Source organism: Rhinolophus ferrumequinum, chromosome 19 (genome assembly GCF_004115265.2).
Source record: "Rhinolophus ferrumequinum isolate MPI-CBG mRhiFer1 chromosome 19, mRhiFer1_v1.p, whole genome shotgun sequence".
In the NCBI taxonomy this organism is placed as follows: Eukaryota; Metazoa; Chordata; class Mammalia; order Chiroptera; family Rhinolophidae; genus Rhinolophus; species Rhinolophus ferrumequinum.
In genome coordinates this window covers 47,633,872-47,654,450 of record NC_046302.1, presented here as the reverse complement: position 1 = coordinate 47,654,450, position 20,579 = coordinate 47,633,872, and the positions used below count along the sequence as shown (strand labels likewise).

The 20,579-nt window shown below is 47.2% G+C and overlaps 1 protein-coding gene across 1 annotated transcript in view; it reads right to left on the bottom strand.

The window, feature by feature from the left end:
- Positions 1–801: 801 nt before the first annotated feature.
- The window catches only part of LOC117011989 (O-acyltransferase like protein), a 54,765-nt gene continuing 34,987 nt past the window's right edge, over positions 802–20,579 (bottom strand). The window contains exons 10-16 of the mRNA XM_033087912.1: positions 16,335–16,500; positions 14,440–14,519; positions 8,397–8,510; positions 6,756–6,888; positions 4,506–4,692; positions 2,013–2,155; positions 802–1,719 (exon numbers count right to left, since the gene is read on the bottom strand). Coding sequence (XP_032943803.1) covers positions 1,585–1,719; positions 2,013–2,155; positions 4,506–4,692; positions 6,756–6,888; positions 8,397–8,510; positions 14,440–14,519; positions 16,335–16,500 — 958 coding nt within the window. The 3' untranslated portion in view covers positions 802–1,584. The remainder of the gene's footprint in view (positions 1,720–2,012; positions 2,156–4,505; positions 4,693–6,755; positions 6,889–8,396; positions 8,511–14,439; positions 14,520–16,334; positions 16,501–20,579) is intronic.

The window sequence follows — 20,579 nt, the reverse complement described above, 5'->3', positions numbered from 1 at the left end:
CCTCCTGTAAAGGCCAGTAGCCCTGAAGATCTCCTGTGAGGCCTCATTAAGGCAGAGGGTTCAGGTGCCGAACCAGCCACCAGGGGGCTCGCGAGGAACTCGAGAACTTCGGAGTTACCCAAAAAAAAAACGCCAACTTGGTGGGTTTTATTACAAACTGAACAGGCCAGGGTGAGACGTGTCTCCTCACTCAGCTTAGATTTTGCCAACAGGAGAGACCTCAGGGAGATGTGGCCGGTTCCTGAAGACTAGCTGGAAAAGGACATTAGCTGTCAATTGCCGGTCAAAGGGACTGAGGTTTGCAGCCCTCCCCACCCTAAGTGGCCTTCCTCACAGATCCCCTGGAGGGCCAAGCGAGCATACACAGATGGGGAAACTCCTTGTAGCCTCACGACTGTGAGGAAATCCTTCCATTAGTAAGTACACAGAGCACACTGTTACAAGCAATATTAGATACATGTGAGTAGAGATGGTTAACACACTAAGGCAGGAACCTAGACCTCCAGATTCTCCATCTGGCCTTATGACTCTCTCTGGGTCTCATTGCTGGAAACTGAGGGGGTCAAGATAGAAACCACTTGCTCTAAGGTCTCTTCCTTCTCCAATGGGACTTTTTGTTGAGGGTCTTTATTCGTTTGCTAGGGCTGCAGTAACAAAGAAAGAACCACAAACTGCTGGTTTCAGACAACAGAAATGTATCACCTCACGATTCCAAGGGCCAGGAGTCCTAGACCAAGGTGTCAGCAGGGCCGTGCTCTCGTGAGGGCTCCAGGGGACAATCCTTCCTGGCTTCTTCTGGCTTCTGGGGTTTGCCCGCCATCCTGGGTGCTCCATCTTCCCTCTGTGTGCCTTCACATGTTCTCCCTTCTGTGCATATCTGTCACTGTGTCCAGATTTCCCCTTTTTATAAGGACATGAGACGTATTGGATTAGGGCCACACACACACACCCATGGCCTCATTTTAATTTGATCACCTCTGTAAAGACCCTCTCTCCAAATAAGGACACATCCTAAAGCGCTAGGAGGATTAGGACTTCGTATCTTTTGGGGGAGATACAACATAACCCATAACGGGGACCACGTTGTAGAAAAGATAATGTTTAGATGGTTGGTAACAACAAAGCCATAATTGCACACGCTAGTGAGTTATACCACCCTGAGTGTTCAAGACAAAGTTACGAGTCTACAAAGGTATTATAATAACATAAATACATTATGGTGAGGAAAACTACATACTGTAATTTTAATAAGGAAAGTCAGCATTTTAACCCAAATTACATTAAATTTACTACATTTGATGTTTTCCTGTGATCATTGATATAGAAAATAAATACAGAAGCAGATCAAAAATATCCTGAATTTTTTTTTTGCTAAAAAGTACATCAGAGGGTGATATTATGCTACTAAAAAGATTACCCTAGAACTCTTTTATATATTAAACAAGGAAACTTACATATTGTAGACATTCACAGAATCAGAATCACACCCCTTTTCAGGAACACAAGCATTCATTACATAAATGAGGCCACCCCTACGTCTGTCCGTCACCACCAATAAAGGGCCATCCATTCTTTTGGGTTTTACTAGAATGTTCCTGGCCCTGCAGGCATTGATCCCAGAAGGCACCGCTTCAGTTCCTGACATGGTTTCTCAATGAAGAGTGTGAGGCCCAGCCCAGCGATGAAGGTCAGCAAACAGTGTCCGGAGAAGAGATAGAACTGGAGAGAAAGAGGGGTACAGTGAACACAATCTTACTACAAGAGTCCTATTGTGTTTGGATATTAAATTGTATCTTCCTGGCTGCATGAGTGGAGCTGTAGACAAACAGTCCTAACACATTAAAGATACAACAAAGATGTAATCCCGTGCTGAAGTAAAAACAAAGAACAATAGGCCCCCAAGAACAACAACAACAGACCCAGGCTTCTCACAAAGCCAACAGGTAGCTTTGTTGCTGCAGAAGAGAACTGAGCGGGATGCTACGCTGAGCTGAGAGCTGGGGCTGACTCACCATGTTGGTGTCGGTGTAGTGAATAAGCGTTTCCTGAAGTCCATTGTAGAGGATGATGAGGGTAGGATGCACCAAGTAGCAAGCATAACTGATGCCGGCCAGGAAAGTCCACATACCGCAAGAAAGCAGCCGGTTTACCAAACCTGGAGGGAACGGTACCCATTCACGGAGGCACAGGTTCCCCTCTCTGGGCCCGTGCAGATACCCGGTCACCACCGCTCCCTCTGGGTTCCGCACCTAAGTCTGTGAACTTCTTGCAAGAAGGCCTTTATTCATTATAATTATTAAGAGAATATACCAAAAAAAAAACAAAATTAAAGCCAACTTCCCATTGCAGGAATAAGAAAAACTGAGATGCTAATATTGAGTTTACAGTCAGTTTACTTCCTTAATGTGGTTTTAACCCCTGAGCACCAAACAGTCCACATATAAAACAAGGTGCCAAGTCCTCTCACTCCCCCAGGTTCTGATCCAAGGCGCACCCTCGCGAGCTGCTGGGCCTTGAGCCGAGGCGGTTACCATCGCCAAAGTTACCATCTTCATCTGTTATTGAGCCGCTTGCATTTGATCAACTTCTACGCGTCTTTCAGGGCAAAGATTCCATAACTTGACATGGTTCTAGGAATGTGCTATCCCATATAATAGCCACTAGCTTGTGGCCATTTCCTTTAAATTGATTACAATTAAATGCAGTCAGAAGTCCCTCTCTGCATAGGACTTACTGCTATCTGTACTGGGTTGAACAGTGAGTGGTCTCTCAAAACATATGTCCGCCTGGAGCTTCAGAATGTGGCCTCATTTGGAATAAGGGTTTTTGCAGATGTAATTAAGATGAGATCATTTTGGATTAGGGTGAGCCCTAAATCCAAAGACGGGCATCCTTATAAGTGACAGAAAAGGAGACACAGACGCAGAGGAGAGACGAGGAAGGAGGCCACGTGAAGAAGGAGGCAGAGACTGGAGTGACGCACCTACCTATGAGCCAAAGAGCGCCAGGGGGTGCCGACGGCCATCGGGAGCTAGGAGACAATGGGGCAGATTTCCCCAGAGCTTCCAGAAGGACCCTGTCAACACCTGAATTTTGGATTTTGGATTTCTAGCCTCCAGAACGGTGAGCAAATCAATTTCTGTTGTTTTAAGCCACGAAAGAAGAGAAAACTTCTGCATCTCTTTTGCACCAGACTCGTCTCACGCACCTGGCAGTGTAGCACTGTTGGCTCAGTGGCTCAGGACAAAAGTTCTGCCACCACCCCAGACTCCTTTCTTTGTCTCGAACCCCACAGAGTGCTGTCAATCTCTCTTAGAAACATATCTCGAAGCTGACCATTTCTCACCACCTCTCTGTTAACACCCCCAATGAATCCTACATGTTCTCCTCCACAGACAGTTACAGTAACTTCTTAATGGATCTGTTGGTCTCTCTGCTCTCATTCGTGCAACATCCAGATTAATCTTTTTAAATCACAAATCACATTATGTCACATGGCGTTTAGAATAAAATCCAAATTCTTCCCCACGGCCTCTGAGGTCCTGCAGGACCTGTCTGCTACCGTCCTCTCTGTCCTCCTTCCCATCTCTCTGTCCCCTTGACCCTTGATCCCTATCTCACTGGTCTTCTTGTGATTTCTCCCACTTGCTCCGCTCATTCCAGTCTGCAAACCTCTGCCTTAGCATCTCCCTCTGCCTGGAATGCTTTTGTACCACATATTTGCAAATGCGCCCCTATTCCAGTTACCCTCCAATTCCTGCTTTAGTTTTAGACACTGTGTTTATCTGCATCTGAAATTATAATATAAGTGTATTTACTTTATGTAGCTCTGGATTCATTTCCTATGGCTGCTCTAATAAATTGCATAAGCACGGTGGCTTAAAACAACAGAAATGTATTCTCTCATCAATCTGGGAAGCAGAAGTCCCAAATCAGTGTCATGGCCAAAATCAAGGTGTTGCCAGAGTCATATTCCCTCTGCAGGCTCCAGGAGAGAACCTATTCCTTATTTCTTCCAGCTTCTGGTAATTTCCAGCATTCCTTGGTTTGCAGCCACATCACTCCAACCAATGGCAGCATTTTCAAATCTCTCTGCTCCTTCTTTATATCCTGTCTCCTGCGTGTGTGGTCAAATCTCCCTCTTATAAGGATACATGAGATTGCGTTTAAGGTCCACTCGAATAATCCAAGATAATCTCTCCATCTCAAGATCCTTGAGTTAATCACATCTAGGCTCCAGCGATTAGGACCTTATATCTTTGGGGACCGTTATTCAGCCTAGTGGAGTCTCCCGGTCTCTCCGCTTTCCCAACCCCTCTGAATAATCAAATATTTGAGAAGGCAACTGTCTCACAGAAATGCAGAACATGGGCTTTGGGCTTTGTGCTCGGTCTGTAGGACAAATTGATGTTTTTGAGTCACTCATCAAGTCAAAGCCCTCTGTGTACATTGTTTCCACATGAATTACCTTTAAAGGGACCGTGTGAGCCACACGGGCATCATACCTCCATAGCCTTCCTGACATGCAAACACGACCCAGCCGACCGCCGCTGCCCACAGGGTCCGGTGGAGGGCCTGGTAGAGAGCAGCGGCAGCTGAGGGGGTGACAGAGGTGTCATCCACTGTGTAGGCCAGAGCGACCACTGCAAACATGATTGACAGGGAGCAAATCCACCCCAGCAGAGCCTGTGCCTATGGGGAAAGGAAAGATGCCATTCATAGCGCATTTGGACCATTGTGTATTTACTCCCTGTTACACCAACTTCCTTTTTGTATGTTATCACTGTCCCTTTAGGTGTCTATTTGTAAACCTCAATCAGTGCCCAAATTTGACTAAAACGGAAGGTTCAGATTGGTGGTTACAAGTGGTTAGGGTTGCGGCAGTGTAGGGGAGGGCGGGGTGTGGGATTATAAAGGGGTAGAACCGGGAGATCTTGTGGTGACAGAGAAGTTCTTTGCCTCGACTGCGGTAGTCGTTACACAAATGTACACATGTGACAAAATTTCACAAAACTATACACACACACATAAATGAGTGTACATAAAACTGGCAGGTCTACGATCAATGTCAATTTCTTGGTTGTCAAGGGTGATGAGACTTCCTGGGCTATTTTTGCTACTTGCCTGTGAATCTTGAATCATTTTTCAATGAAAGTGAAAAGAAAAAAGATAATGTGCTAACCCATGCCCACCACTGCTAATCTCTCATTCTGTCCCTAAGCCAAAGGTTTCTTGATTGGTTCTGCCCCCACCACGAATGTGTGGGCTGTTAGCACACAGCCCCTACCTGGCCCACACCCTAATCACTGGGGACATAAAATGGCAGAAGGAGATGGAGAGGTTTTCAGTTCAAAGAATAGCCCCATGAGTTAAATTCTATTCCTGGGCTCAGTGCCATATCTTAGATCTCACGTCACCTTATCTGACCTTTTCAGACCCAGATCTATCTTCTAAGGAGGTTTTCCCCTTTGCTTGCACCCGTTTTCTCCCTAGGCACCCACGTAACCTGGGCTATCCTGAAGCACCTCTTTAATGGCACTCCACTGTAATTTACAACTGAATTGTGCATTTCAGGGTAATATCATAACTCTGACCTATTGGAGAAGTCACGCAGGCCCTGTATAGCTTTTCCTTCCCATTAAGCCCTATTTCCTGTGCCTGCCATGAGTACCACAAGATTTTCCAAGGACCACAGCCTTCGCTGGAATGTCTAGGTGAGGTACCCACAAGACCTAGGCAAACAAAGGTGGGGCCCAGCACAGGGAATTTGGGGCCGGCATTGTACCCTAATCGTGCAAGGGAATTCCTGGTCCTTCTTCCACTGAGAAGTAAATGATCATTCTTCCATTCATTTATGGAATGCCTGCAGAGAATCAGGATTTCAGAACCAAGTGCTGGGGAATCAGAGGTGGGTAACGCATGTCCCGCCCGCAGGTCTTGTGGTATGGATCAGTGGAAGCCACTGAAAAGGTTTTGCACAGCTCAAGACCAAGGCCAATGTCGCATTTAAAATAGCTTGCCCAAGGATGGATTTGAGATCAACAAGGCTGGAGGCAAGAAAATTAATAAAGAAGTCCAGACAAGAAAGAAATGAGAAGAGCTTCAACAAGGTCCGTTAGAGAGGCTAAGAGAAGATGGCAGGAGAAGCACTCAGCAGGGCTGGTGGCTGGTTGGACAGGGCGGAGTGGGCAACCAGGAGGAGAAATCCAAGAGGAACCCAGGTTTCCAGCTTGAGTGACAACAATGTGGTTGACTGGTGAACCAGAATGACTTCTCTCAATGGAGCCAGGGAAGGAACTGTGTGCTCAAGGCCCACCCCAGAAGGCACAGTAATAACTGCTCTCCCTATAGACACCTTACATCCTGATTCTCAGATGGAACCATTAAATCTGACCAAGAATCCTGGCCATCGAAACCAAAGAGCATGTGCTATGAAAAGTAATCTCATTGCCACTGTAATCTCATTGAGTGTGTTTCCCCATATGGGCGGTTTCCCTGGATGTGTACCGAGGCACTGTTGGATGGGACCCCACTGGGTTGCAGGTCTGGTGCTTTCTGAGGGAACTCAATGAGGGTAGGAGAGTCAGGCTCTGGCAAGGAGATAAGGTCCCTCGTATTCTCTAGCACCAAGACATCGCGAGCACACCAAAGCACAATGAAGTGCTCCTGCCGTGGCTTTGTAAGAGCCTGGCCAGATGGGTCACCCCCATCACAAACAGACTTGGCCCTTCCAGTGAGGCAGGGGGAAACCTTACCTTGGTTTTGAGAATGTTTGCCTGGTGGTTTTGGTGCATGAAAATGCTCAGAAAGAGGCCCACAAGGAACGGCCCGAATCGGCAGTAGGGCTTAGTGTAGTACTCCAAGAAATACAATGCAGTCGCATTCTCACTAAAAACACAGGAAATAAGACAAAAGGTTATGTTTGGTCTGGACATGGAAAAGGGTGTCTCTCAGATGCCCACTGAGGCAATCAGAAAATCCAAAGGAAATTGAGGGTACATTTGTTCATTTCCTCAGTAACGATCCACAAACAGTGACCTCATGATCCTGCTGTAGGCTAAAATTTGGAATTTCAGCCCCTCCACCCTCGATCCCAAGGAAATAGGATGGCTGCGTTCATTGTCAGTAGTTGTTTCTGGTGGCTGGTCTGTCAGGCTGACTCTAAAAATATGGTTCTTAGAAGTGAAACTCTTCTGAAAGAAGTGAATCTCTTCCTGGAAGCTTGTACAAAATTCAGTTGCCTGAACCACACCCCTGGAAAGTATGGTTCTTTTGGGCTGAGATGGTGCTTTCTGGGAGAATCAGTGGGATTTAAAAGTCCCCCAAGGGGACTCTCATATGCATCCAGAGTTGAGAACCACTGGGCGAGACAGAAGTGAGTCATGTGGCCATGTCCACAGAGGCCAATAACACCATGGGAGGGCCAATAACACGATGCCCCCCAGGTCAGAAGGCCTAGGGTGCGTGCATGCATTCATTCATTCATTCATTCATTCCACTCACAAATACACGCTGAGCACTTAGGGACCAGGCATGGTTCTGGGCTGTTTTTCATTGGGAGGTCAGCGGAGGCTGCTCTAAGGTGATGTTTGCACAGACACCTGTAGGAAGTGAAGGAGCAAGCCCTGCCCACATCTAGATTCTAGAGGAAAAGCATTCTAGTGTGAGGGAGCAGCAAATGCAAAGGCTCGGAGGAGGGAGCAACCTTGGCGTGTGGAAGTGAGGAAGCCAAGGTGTCTGGGACAGAATCGGCCAATGAGGAGAGAGATGGATGAGGTCACACAGGGAGCAATGGATCGCCACTGGAGGAATTTGAGCAGATGACTGACAAGGTCTAATTTTTCATTTGCATCACTCTGAATGCTGCATTGAGAACAGATTAACAGGTAATGTGGAAGATTTTCCTGTATAATTATACACAACATGTTTTAAAGGAAGAATTGTTATACATACCTCCTTGGGGAGGCAAAATAGCCTAGTGGGTAAGGTCCTAGGTTCAACTGACACCTTTGCCACTTACTAGCCTTGTGACCTTAAAGGAATAACCCCAACTTCCTCAAGTTTCAAATCTCTCCATCCAACAATAGAGCCTTCCAGCAGCAGTTTGCCACTGGAAGAAAAACACAATACAGCCACGTGGGGGCGCTCCTTTCCTCCGAGAAGCATTTCAGTGGCGAAAAGACCCCTCTAGTACAAGTTGGAAGGTTCAGAAGTTTCCAAACAAAAGGGCAATCAACTTTCCCATCCAGGCCAAACATTTCCCTCCCAGTTTTTCCACAAGCCTATGAGCACAGTGCAAACCGCCGGGCATTCCTGCAGCAGCCCTCCCTGGGAGGTCCTAGCCATTCTCAGGGCAGGCACGGGACAGAGCCCGGCAGCCTGGGAACCGCAGTTACCTGGCTTCTGACGGATCTGGCACGGGAAGGTCATGAGCCACTGTGAGCAGAGCAGTGGCAGTGAACGATGCCAAGAACAGCACAGCCCCGAGGAGAACAACGACATGTTTACTTCTGCAAAGAAGAGAGGACATTGAAAGGAGTGCCCTTCAGTTTCCTTCACTGCAAAATTTGTGGACGTGAAAGACTTGAAACCTTGGCAATCAGAGGTGCACCCTGCTAGGCTTGCCTTTGAGAGAGGCTGATATGGGGGCAGCTGTGGCTGAGTGGAGTGAGAGTGAGAGCCGGGCTGGAACTGGAGAACCTGAGTTAGTCTTTAGCCTTGACCTTGGGCAGGACCTTGAACTTGAGTTTCCTGTCTAGAAAGGAATAGTAAAGGCACCCTTACCTTCCTCTATGTGGCTCAAAATGAGACCATGCTTGGGAATGTCTCTTGTCACCTATGAAGCATCAAACGGACATAGGGACACAGTGGTGGTTGATTTAGGAAAGAAATGAACTATGAGAGGCAGGATGGAACGCTGGGTGCACAGGTACCCACGCCAGGCACAAAGGCAGGGGATCTGGGGATTTCCGCCACCCCCCACCGGGATGCAGGCTCTGAGACAAACACCTGGGTGCAAGTAGTTCTTCGTGTGAGGGTGGAAATGAGGGATAGGGTAGTGAAACAGAGAAGCAGGGAAAGTCAATGCAAGGAAGAGTTATCCAAGTGGCTAATGCTCAATTCTTCCAGAATGTTCTGCAGAGCCCTATGAAATGCACCTGAAAATTGCCCTGGGGGATGAAAGAGGGAAGCATTTTCCTACTGTCTTCTATCCCCCGTGGGTCAAGGGTGACCCCACACAAATTAATTCCTCCATACTTTGGGATTGTGCATGTGTAAATTCCTGAAGGAGTCCCAGCTATAGTATGTAGGAGGTTCTGGGGCAGGAAATGAGATTTAGGAACACAGGCTCAGAGTGAAGCACTGTCTGGTTGTACCTACTCAGAATTGTAGGGCTTGGGACCTAGAGGATATGCAGTGGTGTAGGAGAAATGTCAAACACACGTGCAAGACCTTCCAGGCACAACTCTGCCTGGATGATGCTTTTGCTAATCCTATTCCACTTGAACTTGCCAAGGTTCTTCATGAAGAAGGGATGAGATACCATTCAGTTATCACCATAGTGATACAGGGAGCAAATGATTTTCATCCAGAGTGCCATTTCTAGGTTAGTGTTGATGCGTGGAACGGAGGAGTCTTAGCTCAAAGGTGCTGTGATTGATTAGTAATGTCTGCCGTGAGTATGGGCGGGGCTGGGATGGTAACAATGCTGACTATTCACTGTGACTTTTGCCAGACCTTCTGGCTCTGTCCTTGAATTACTGACATTTTGTGATTGTGTCCTCTGAAGGAAACAAGCCTACCTTTTATCCCTCCCTCCATGTAAAAGCTAAATGTAGTTGCAGAGTCACAAGTCTGGGTAGTACTGGCTTTTAGCTGAAGGATTGAAATCTGCCTTCTATTACAGCCTCTGGGAAAGATGCTGACATTGGAGTCAGGGCCTCTCAGTCACAAGGACATTCAAGTAGGTTCCTGCCAGGTGTCAACTGGGGAGGTACTAAGAACTGATTGTCCTGTGAGTGGTAAACCATCCAGTCAAGCCATCTAAGAAAAACTCACATTCACCCAAATAAATATTTGTTTAACTCCCTGGGGAACTTGAGCCCAATGCAGGGCACCTGTCTCACGAGTCAGACAAGTCTCCCCTAGCTGACTCAACTAACAAAGCTGCCTCACAGAGACTGTTATGGGCTGCATTGTGCCTCCCCAAATTCTAGCCTCTAGCACCTCAGAATATGACTTTGTTTGGAGGTAGGTTCTTTAGAGAGCTAAGTAAGGTGAAATGAGGTCATACGGATGGGCCCTAATCCAATGTGACCAGTGCCCTTCCAAGAGGAGGAGGTTAGAACACAGCCACGTACAGAGGGCAGACCACATGAAGACACAAGGAGAAGACCGCCATCTATAAGCCAAGGAGAAAAGCCTCAGAGGAAACGAACCCTGCCTATACCTTGATCTCTCACTTGTAACTTCCAAAACTGTGAGAAAATAAATTCCTATTGTTTCAGCTACCCAATCTGTGGTACTTTGTCATGGCAGCCGAGCAAACTGATACACAGAGGTACCAAAACAACCAGACAGGCAGATAGCGACACATGCCCCACCTTCCCTCCTGTTACTCCTTTGTCCTCCTGAGCCCGAGTCGCTGAGCAGGACCTTTGGCCACAACACCCATGGCCTGGTGCTAAGGTGTTCCCTTGGCCAATTCAGATCAGCGGTTGTATCTTCTGGCTCTTGGAGGAAACTGCCCCCAAGTTTCCTTGAGAAAGGCCCAGAACTTCAAGCACTGATCACCAACCCCATTCTCTCAATAATGTTGGTCCCTCAGAAAGGCCCATTTGGGGGCCACCATCTAAGAGGAGGAAGGAAGAGCAGAGTGTCTCCCTCTGGTCTGAGAAGATTCTGGGCTGCCTCGAAGGCCTCTGTCTGCCTCCCAGCATCCTTGCCAGGATTTCCCTCGCTTTTCCTTCACTAACTAGTCGGACCGGCAGTCAGAGCGTCCTACTGCAAATGCCACCTCTGAGGAAGCGTGCAGAGACTTGCCCTTTCTCCTCTTTGCAGGGCTGCCGAGCCTGCTGATGTTTTGCCCCTGCAGGCACTTGCGGCAGTCTCCAGAGCCCTCCGAGGGGCTGTAGCCTATGACAGACTGTGACAGCCCCAGAGAACTGGCCAGACCTGGCTCTGCTGGGCCCAGCTGCTCCCCCTTCCCTAAGGGAGCTCTTAGGGTTTGACTTTCTTGCTAGAGGGAGAGTCCACTCAAGTAGAGAGCCCTGGTGGGCCTGAGCTGTTTGTTTGGTTTTTTTTACCTTTATTCCCATAATAAATAGCAATGTGATCATAAGATCTTATTTTCATAGTGGATCTCATATGCTTTTATCAGTTCTATTATGCTATCAAAATTGCCTCCCCCTGCACCCCTAGAGGATGCTTTGGTTGGGGAAATGGGTAGTGGAGAACCTGGGCCTCACCCCTCCCTCCCTCTGTAATATACGTATAGGGACAGACACCCAACCCTCCGGGGACTGGGTACTTGATCGTGGTCTCCTGGTCTCCCCACCCCCTTCAGAGGAGAAGGGACTGAGAAGTGGTGAAGCCGGAAATATGTGAGAAGGGGTCAGGCTGAGCCAAAGAAGAATGCAAAACCTCCAATCCAGCAAGCCTTCATTAAAGTCTGTCCCACACCGACATCTACCACAAAGGGTGGTGAGAGAGGAAATCAAGGAGGGGAGTGGCTGTGCAGATGAGGGAACCCTCTGTGGACTAGGGATGATACAGAGAAGACAATAAGATGGCCAAAGTTGACCAGGTCCCACTGAGCAGACACCCAGCAGGTTCGCCAGCCAACCTCCTCCCAGCACCTGCAGAGACTGGGAACGGCGAGGGACGGCCACTGCTTAGGGATGGTAGCTGCAGACAATGGCTGTGGGGACAGAGCCAGGAGTGCAGTTTCCAGGCTCTCGGCCTCACGTGGAAAGGTGCTGGCTCAGGTAGTAAATGGCCATCAACTGTGATTGGATGACCATCAGCTGTGGCTAGTTGGCCGTCAGCTGTAACCAGTGAGCCATTGGCCACTAATATAACTGCCGTGGCTACGCTAGCAGCAAATGGGGGCTAGCAAGAAGATGGTGGCTGGGCTAGCAAGAGCGGGTTGCAGTTAGCAAGTGGGGTTGGTTGGTTGGCAGAGAAGCAGACAGCAGGTTGCACATCGTGTGGCTCCTGCTTCCTGTGTCTCCAACCCAGCCGCCAGCGAGACTATAGTGGTATGACTCCCCTACCTATGGCTCCGTGGGTGTTCCTTTTTGGCCTCACCATGTCCTGCGTTCTTATGTGGGGAGCAGGACCAGAGGCCCCGCAGGCTGCCCCACACGACAAATGGCGCAGTGAGCAGGGTCCCCTGCACAACAATGACAATTACATGGAATCTCAAAGCACAGGTGACTGAGATCACATGTGGATGCACAACACAAACAAGCAAGCACTGAGCTGGTTCCCACACGTGTGACCTCGCTTTGTCCTCCAACCCTGATGTGAAGTGTTTTCACCTCCATTTCACAGATATGAAAAATGACAGTAAGAGGCCAATGACTTACCCCGGGTCCCACAGCTAGTCATTTACCTGTCATTATTTGAACCCACGTCTTCTGACTCAAACTCACTATACCAGCAAAGCACCTCTTAGTGGTTAGCTCTGGAACAATATTTTTAAGGGCCAGCTGAAAAATCTTTTACATTTCAATTAGAAGGCTTTGTGTGTTTAAGATATGGATGTAAAGAAGCAGATTTGCCTTTTTAAGTGTTCAATTCTTAAATTAAATTAAAATGAGGATGCATTTTCCTTGCCCAGGAGCTTGAATGTTTGCACGTGGCCTGAATGGGCGCCATCACAGGGCAGCCTGAGATTTAAACGTGTGCCTTACACAGGGCATAAAATGTAACCACGAAACAGAGCTGGTCAACACGTATTTGTAACACAGCTCTGCCCCCTAATAATCAAACACAAGTTGGATGTGAAACATGAGTGTTTCTTTTTATGTATCAAAATAACAAAGTTTGCATTTTGTTTTGTTTTACTATTAATATTCCATATTGGCAATGATGTAATTAGATGGCCAGAGAACTGAGTATTGATAGATACAACATTTAAGGGAAGTAATTTGTTATTATGCTTCAAGATCCCAAAAGACATTTATGCCTTTTGACCCCGTGGTTCTTCTTAAGGGTATTTCTAAAGAACCATTGGGGATGGAGATATACGGTTACCATGAAAATGTTTATCAGACTATTATGTATAAAGGCACAAAATTGGAAATAATCCAAGTATTTAACACAGGGGAAGGTGTAAGTAAACTATAGTTCATTCATGGAATGGAATGTTATGCAGATATTAAAATTGTTTACTTTAAAAATAAAGTCATATAGGGAATACTTATTCTATAAAACTATTAAAAGAAAGATACTAAGTGTATTTTGCAGAATCCTTTCACATATAAAAAACTATGCAGAAAAAAGATCAGAAGGATGGATACACACCAAAATATCGACAAGAAATTCTCCTCTCCTCGAGGGAGGAAATGGTTCTAGGGTGACTCTGTCCCCTCTGTTCATCCCAATGTTTTTTTAATGCTTTTTTTTCCAGTGTTCTTAAATTGAACACATATGTTAACAAATGAGAAGAATAAATCTTTTAAAATATGGCATGGATAATCCACAAACTATAAGTCTCTCCATGAATTATTGAGGCCTTTGAGTTTCTCTAAAACTAACAAAAATTCAGGTGTTCAGTGGGGAACAGCAGGTATGCTGATGTATGACTTGGGACACTGTAAATTATTTCACTGTTCCCAGAGAGCAATCTCACGATACGTATGTAACAAGCACCACAAAATTGTTCCTGCCCTTTGACCTACTAACTCCACTCGCGTGTGTGTCCCCAAGGAAATAACTAAGAGAAAAAGTAGTGTATTCAAAGACATTCACTGTAGTGCCATTTATAATCTTGAAAAATTGGAAACAATCTAGATGCCCAACCATAAAAATAGTATACAAATCCTACACCTGGCAAGTGTGCTGGTCCTGTCAATATGTGGAAATGTTTATGAGAACAGTTAAATGGGAAAAGCTGAGCACGAGATGTTACGTACGCACTGATTACAACTCCATAAAAACAATGACTGAAGTGTGTGGGACAAAGATTAGAGGAGAACGTGGCAGAAGATAAACAGTGGAGGAGTCCACGTTCCAAACTCTTCTGAAAACGTCATATCCTAAAATTTAAGAGCTGCTCTGCCCAGAACTGGAACACTGTCTCCCATCCAGGTACTACCCAGTCCCACCCTGAGATCTGGCATGTTTAGGGTTGGACAGCCACACACAGGAGCACCGTCTAAGGAGTGTGAGAGACAGGCCACGTGGGGAGAAAACCTGCCCACTGAGACTCACTTTCCATGGACCAAGAGGATCGCTGGTGTTGTGAGATGGAACTGAAAGTCATTCGCAAGGTACCACGTCCAGCCGTTGCACTGAAAAGAGAGGAAAAGTTACTTCTCTCCATCGTGTCCCAGCTCTGCCTCACACTGTCCTCCCTGTCTGGTCCAGAGAAGGAATTCAGGAGGCGGGGGGATTTCCATGGGAAGAGAAAGGAATTTTGAGTTGCAGCTACTTCATAGCCCTCATTTCATCTATTATAGTCTTAAAATCCTTTCACCAGCCTCGATGGTAGGTGCCATCTTACAAAATGGAAATTCAGACAAGTTTTTTCTCTTGTTTTAAAAAATAATAATAGCTAATCTCCTAGGACAGTTGTGGGAGCTAAACTTTATCTTGTTACCCGAATGTAAGGAACAACTGTCATTACGGTGTGGCTGGGGTCAGAAGGGTCACTGCTCTCTCTTCCTTACCTTGCCCGCCCTCCCCACCCCCACTCTTGGTGGAGAGAGGGTTTCCATTTAGAACAGAGGCCTGGCTCCAGACAAGTTACGTGGGAAATCCGGAGTTCCCACGCATGATTGACATGAGATCGGCTGGTCAAAGCCACATCATTGTTCAACAGGCTGTCCATGTTTGTGTGAAATGAGGCAGTTACCTGTATTTCCTCTTCACTGTGAGGAAATTCCTGGGGGCAATTCTTTTTTTTTTTTAATTAAGGTTGATTGGGGTGACAATTGTTAGTAAAGTTACATAGGTTTCAGGTGTACAATTCTGTAATTCGTCATCTATATATCACATTGTGTGTTCACCACCCAGAGTCAGTTCTCCTTCCATCACCATATAGTTGATCTCCTGGGGGCAATTCTGTCCAGTGCTTCAGTGATAAAAGGCACCTTGGTCTCCCCTCCTTCCCCTTTCATCCAAGCGAGACCAGATTTATCCAACAGAAGTGACAGCTTTTGTTGTCCCAGTTAGAGACAAGTTCCATGATGGGGAAATTGGCGAGTGCCCACGGCTTGACGGCCTTCACACCTCTGCTTCCGAGGATTTCAGGGGGGCTTTACCTCAGAGCGACGACTAGATCATGTCCTGGCCACTGGTTCCCACACAGAGTCCAAGCCAGTACATCTGGGCCAACAGCCCAGACTATCCCCCGTGGGCCCTGGCACAGACGTGGGCCCACCTGGAGGCAGTTATACGGTGACATACGCCCTGTCGAAGCTGCTGGCACTTGGGAAGAAGGGAAGGCAGCCTTCTAGTTAGTAAGTGGTTATGCGCGGCAATTAGCCACACTTTAGTGATTCTCTTTTCAGCTGTACTTCAAAGCATATGCAAAATCAGTGACGTGATTTAATTACAGCTATTTCACTTTCATTTGCTTTGCTCCAAGTTCATTGTGAGGAAATTGGGGCTTTAGGGAAGCCACGACCAATATATACAGATGTGTTGCTCTGTCAGATCTGGCTCGCAATTGAAACAGAATTCATTACGGTGAGCGTGTGGTGCAATGTTCCATCCCATTACGGGCTCTCTGTGTGGAGGTGAAGAAGTGTCTTTTCCCTGGGGAGTGACATGGACTGGGGCGGGAACCGTGATGGAGCAGGTCAGCTGCCTCCAGGACACTCATGTAGGTGGTTGGCCCCTCCATGCCCACTACCTGCTTCCTCCCTCTGCTTTTCACAGTTACTGCGTCTGCCAAGACTGGTGCAGTATCCCCTGCCCCGTCACAGGAGGCTAGTCTCCCTGCCCACAGCCCACCTTCCTGCAGCAGCACCGTCACTCCAGAGCATATGCCAGAAGAAAGGGGACCAGACTTGGATTTGCCCTTGAAAAGTTCACCGAACCATGTGAAGTGAGATACCACCTTCGGGTGACTCACCTTCCACAGCCAACAACTTGGGACTCACCGAATTCCGGACCGACAGAAAATTATTCAGCAGCAGCAAATTCGTCCACCACGCTTGCCGGCAATTGTCCAGGTGGAACTTGGGCACTTCCCAGACGGGTCCCCAGGGAGCAAGGGAGAACAATGCAACCAACAAGCACACAGAATACATGTGAAGAGGCTGCAACCTGGCAGGAAAGAGCCAGGTGGAGGAAGGTGACTCCACAGGCGTTCCATTCAGTCCCGCAGGTGGGCACACAGAGAGGGGATAAAAGGCTCCACGACAGATGGGGTTGGCGATTACCTCCCACCCACACCTCAAACATTCATGGAGCAAAATCTTTTCTCAAGCACCTATCATGAGCTGGCTCAGGTGCTGCAGATGGAAAAATACTGTCCGCCCCTGAGCAAGTCATACAGGTTGGTCACTGCGCTGGGCGATTTTGGGGTTATTTCTAAACCTCAAAATACTCCTGTCAGGCAACTATTACCTCTGTTTTCCTGATGAGGAAATTCTAGCTCACAGAAGTTTGGGTGACTTGCCCAAAGTGGCCCAACCATCCAGCAGTACGGAGACCTGACTCCAGGTCACCTCCCTGGATGGAGACATCTGTCTCCCTCCACCTATTTCTCTCTCCCTTTTTTGCTTTATTCTTTCCTTCCTTCCCTCACACCCGACCTCCTTCCAGGCAGGATTGGAAGCAGCCACAAAGACGATGAGTAAGGCACAAGATGTCTAGACCAGCGCTCTTCAGTAGAAATATAATTCGAGCCACATCTGCCACCTAGTTTTCTAGTAGCCACATTTTTAAAAGTCAAAAGAAACAGATGTAATTCATTTTAACATACTTCAGCCCAATAAATCCATAACGTGATTAACAGGAAACCAATATAAAAAATTATTGAGCTACTTTACATACCTTTTCCTCTTACTAAGTCTTTAAGAACCCGGTGTGTGTGTTACACTTGCAGCACATCTAATGGGCCACCTACCGGACAGCCGGGTCTAGAGTTTTAACGTGAGGTTGTGGCAGGGAGGTGCCTGGATCTGGGTGGGCTGCATTTAAAAATTCAGGGGCAGAGCACGTGGGCCAGCAGCACCCCCATCATCTTTGTGGGAGTCAGGGCCTGGGCTGAGGTGTAACAGATGGGAAGGGAGGGACCGCGGGAGCCCCTCCCCCCAGCAAGTTATGGGTCTGCACTCAGCCTCTGATCTGCACTCAGCACGCAGACCTGCTGGCTTCCTGTCCTTCCCACAATGATAACATCCTTCAAAGGGAGTGTCTGGAGGGCTGGAGGGAGGTAGGCATTCAGGGATCAGAGCTGGATTTGCCGATCACAGTCAGAGCAAACGGGTACCAGACTGGGCCAAGGTGCAACATCCCAGATCAGCTCAGGCAACAGCCACGGAGCCCTCCCTGGGTGCTGGGTCCTGTCTGATTAGCCATCTGACCACAGTGCCCTGCAGCTGCTCACACAGGACCCCCCTTCCCACCGTCTGTCTCCTCCCCCTCCCTGGGGAGAGTAAGTGAGCCCCCTGCTCCCCTCAGAAGCAGAGCTCAAGTCAGATGGCCTCAGGAGGGGGCATGCTATACCCACACCCCTCCCAGGGTGCTGGTTAGAATGCAGCTGTGGGGGTGGGGCAGAGGCTCTGGGTGGACCCCCCCTCGAGGGGTGAGGCTGTGGGGGAAAAAACGAGAACCGTGAATTCCGGTTTTGTCTAAATTTTTTACACTGAGAAAATCATACCTCTTCTCTCTTTCCTCTTCTATGAAAAGAGGAGATGATGACTTCTTAGATTCTTTTAAGGAGGAGGAGGCTTTCTGCCTCCTAAGATTGTTTGGAGAATTAAATGGGATCAATATGAAAACAGTTTGAAACATTGAAAGCATCGTATAAATGTACACATGCTTCATTTTTGTCCGAGCTCCCAGAGGATTTAAAGTCAAAGTGGGTTTTCAAAGACTAAAATGTACAATAGCAGCCATTGTTGTAGAGGTTTGAAGAGCAGGCGTTCTCATACCTGCTGGATGGGAAGGTAAATCCGAAAATGTCCATCAGATTGTTAGATGCACCAACCATCAATTGCACTCGTAGGAATTTATCCTGCAAGCATGCTCATACATTTGCACAAATATGTATATACATTGTATCATTGTTTAAAATAGCAAAGAAAAAAACACACAAAACAAAACATGGAAATTACCTCCATCCCATTAATGGGACAGGTTAAACACATGATGGTCCACCACACAATCCTATCCCAGGCACCCTTTAAAATCAGTGAGCTGGGTCCTTGCATGCAAATAGAGAAATACGCCAATACTGAGTCATTAAGTGAAAAAAGCTATGTGCAAATTAGTGTATATAGTATAGCATATAGTATAGTCCTATTCATGGAAAAGAAAAACATAGTGCATATAAATACATGGAAAGTCTCTGCAAGAATTCATAAGTAACTGTTAACAAAGGTGCCCTGTGGGGAGTGAAACTGGAAGGGGGTCCCTTAATTTCAGTACATAATCGTCTGTTATACTTAGACATTTTTATCAACAACCTATTTTTAAAAAAACAACGTTTAAAAATGTGGCTCCTAGTTGGAATAATCACACAGTTGTGATTATTCCCATGAGATAATGTCTCATTTCCAATGAGATAATACTGTACCCACATACCCCTAGAAGCTGGGGTTTTGCATTTTCTTATAACTTGCAATAGCTCCCAATTGGTCTCCTGTCTCCTGTCCTGCATCCAGAGTGAGTCTTGTAAAATATAAATCTGACCATGCAACTGCCCTACTGGAACCGTCCAAAGGCTTCTCCGCTCAGAGTGAAATGGAAAGACCTTCAGGCAGCCCACAGACCCTATAGGGCCTGGGCCATCCTCCCATTCCACCCCACTTCTCCGACCTCATCCTCTCTGTTCTCCACTCCAGCACCTTTGGGCTCTGCGGTTCTACAAATACACCAACCATGCTCTGCCCTCAGGACCATTGCATTTGGTCCCCCCCTGAATGGACCCTTCTTCCCTCACAGCATTTTCTTTGCTTAGAACATTCCTTCCTCTCCTTCCAGGTTCTGGACTAATGTCACCGCCCCTGATTACCCTTCCAGAAGAAGACCCCGTCTTGCTTCCTTCTCCAAATTCTCACTTTGTGGCACGGATCATCACTGACCTATTATAAATTTATGTGCATATTGCAACTGAATGGTGCATGTTTATTTGTTTATTGTCTAGCTCTCTTCACTAGAATGTAATCCCCATGCCAGAAGGCACTTGCATGGCTTATTAACTGCTGAGTCCTCAGGGCTTAGCGCAGTGCCTGACACATAGTGGGCCCTCGATAAAAACAGAAAGAGGGTGTGAACAAATGATTTGACTTTCACTCCTCTTGGAGGCAAGTAGCCAAGTAATAAATCATAACTGAGTAATAACTGAATTTTGCCGGCATGGATGAGAAGGATTAAATGGCCGATAGCATGGCTGCTTTTTCACTGGGTTCACCTTAAAGGGGGGGAGTTCATACTGTGGGTTGGTGACATTTCCCTCCATTTTTCAACAGTTTTGTCCTGGGTTGGACTCATTCTTTTCCTCATCCCATCTGGCACTCTTCCAGAGCTCCCTATCTCAAGAACGCCACCTCCATCTGCCATGTTTCTCGGGCCAGAAAATCCAAGTGTCCTTGACTTGTCCTCTTTCATTCCCATTGCCAATCACCTGCCCGAATCCTTCTCTCCTGCGCAGACATCGCAGGAATGTACGCCCTGGCGCCCTTGCCTCCATCTTCCCCATAAGTCCTCGCCACCCACTCGCCCCCTGTGCTCTCTCGGCCCCACCAAAGCTTTATCTGCCTGGTGAAACACTTCTTGTACCTCAGTCCCCAGCTCCAGGACTTTTCCTCTGAAGCAAATATCCCAGAAAGAATCCACCATGTCACTGGATCCCACCCCCCAACCCCTAACTAATCCATCTTAGCCTTTATCACTATTAACCCTTGGCCTGAATGCCAGTTCCTCTCCTCTAGAAGAACCCAGGGCACCACAGGCTACTTAACCTAGTGCCACGTACCAAAATATATGGACAGAAGAAGCATTCTGTCCTTCCCAGAACAAGGACTAGATTTAACAGAGTTTGGAAGAAACCACATGGCCCTGGTGAAAATACATCAGTAAAGGTCTGTTCCTTAGCTTGTACTCATTCTTAACCTATTTACAGGAAAATTGTAAAAGGATGTAAACGATTGTAATAACGATAGCTTACACTTAGG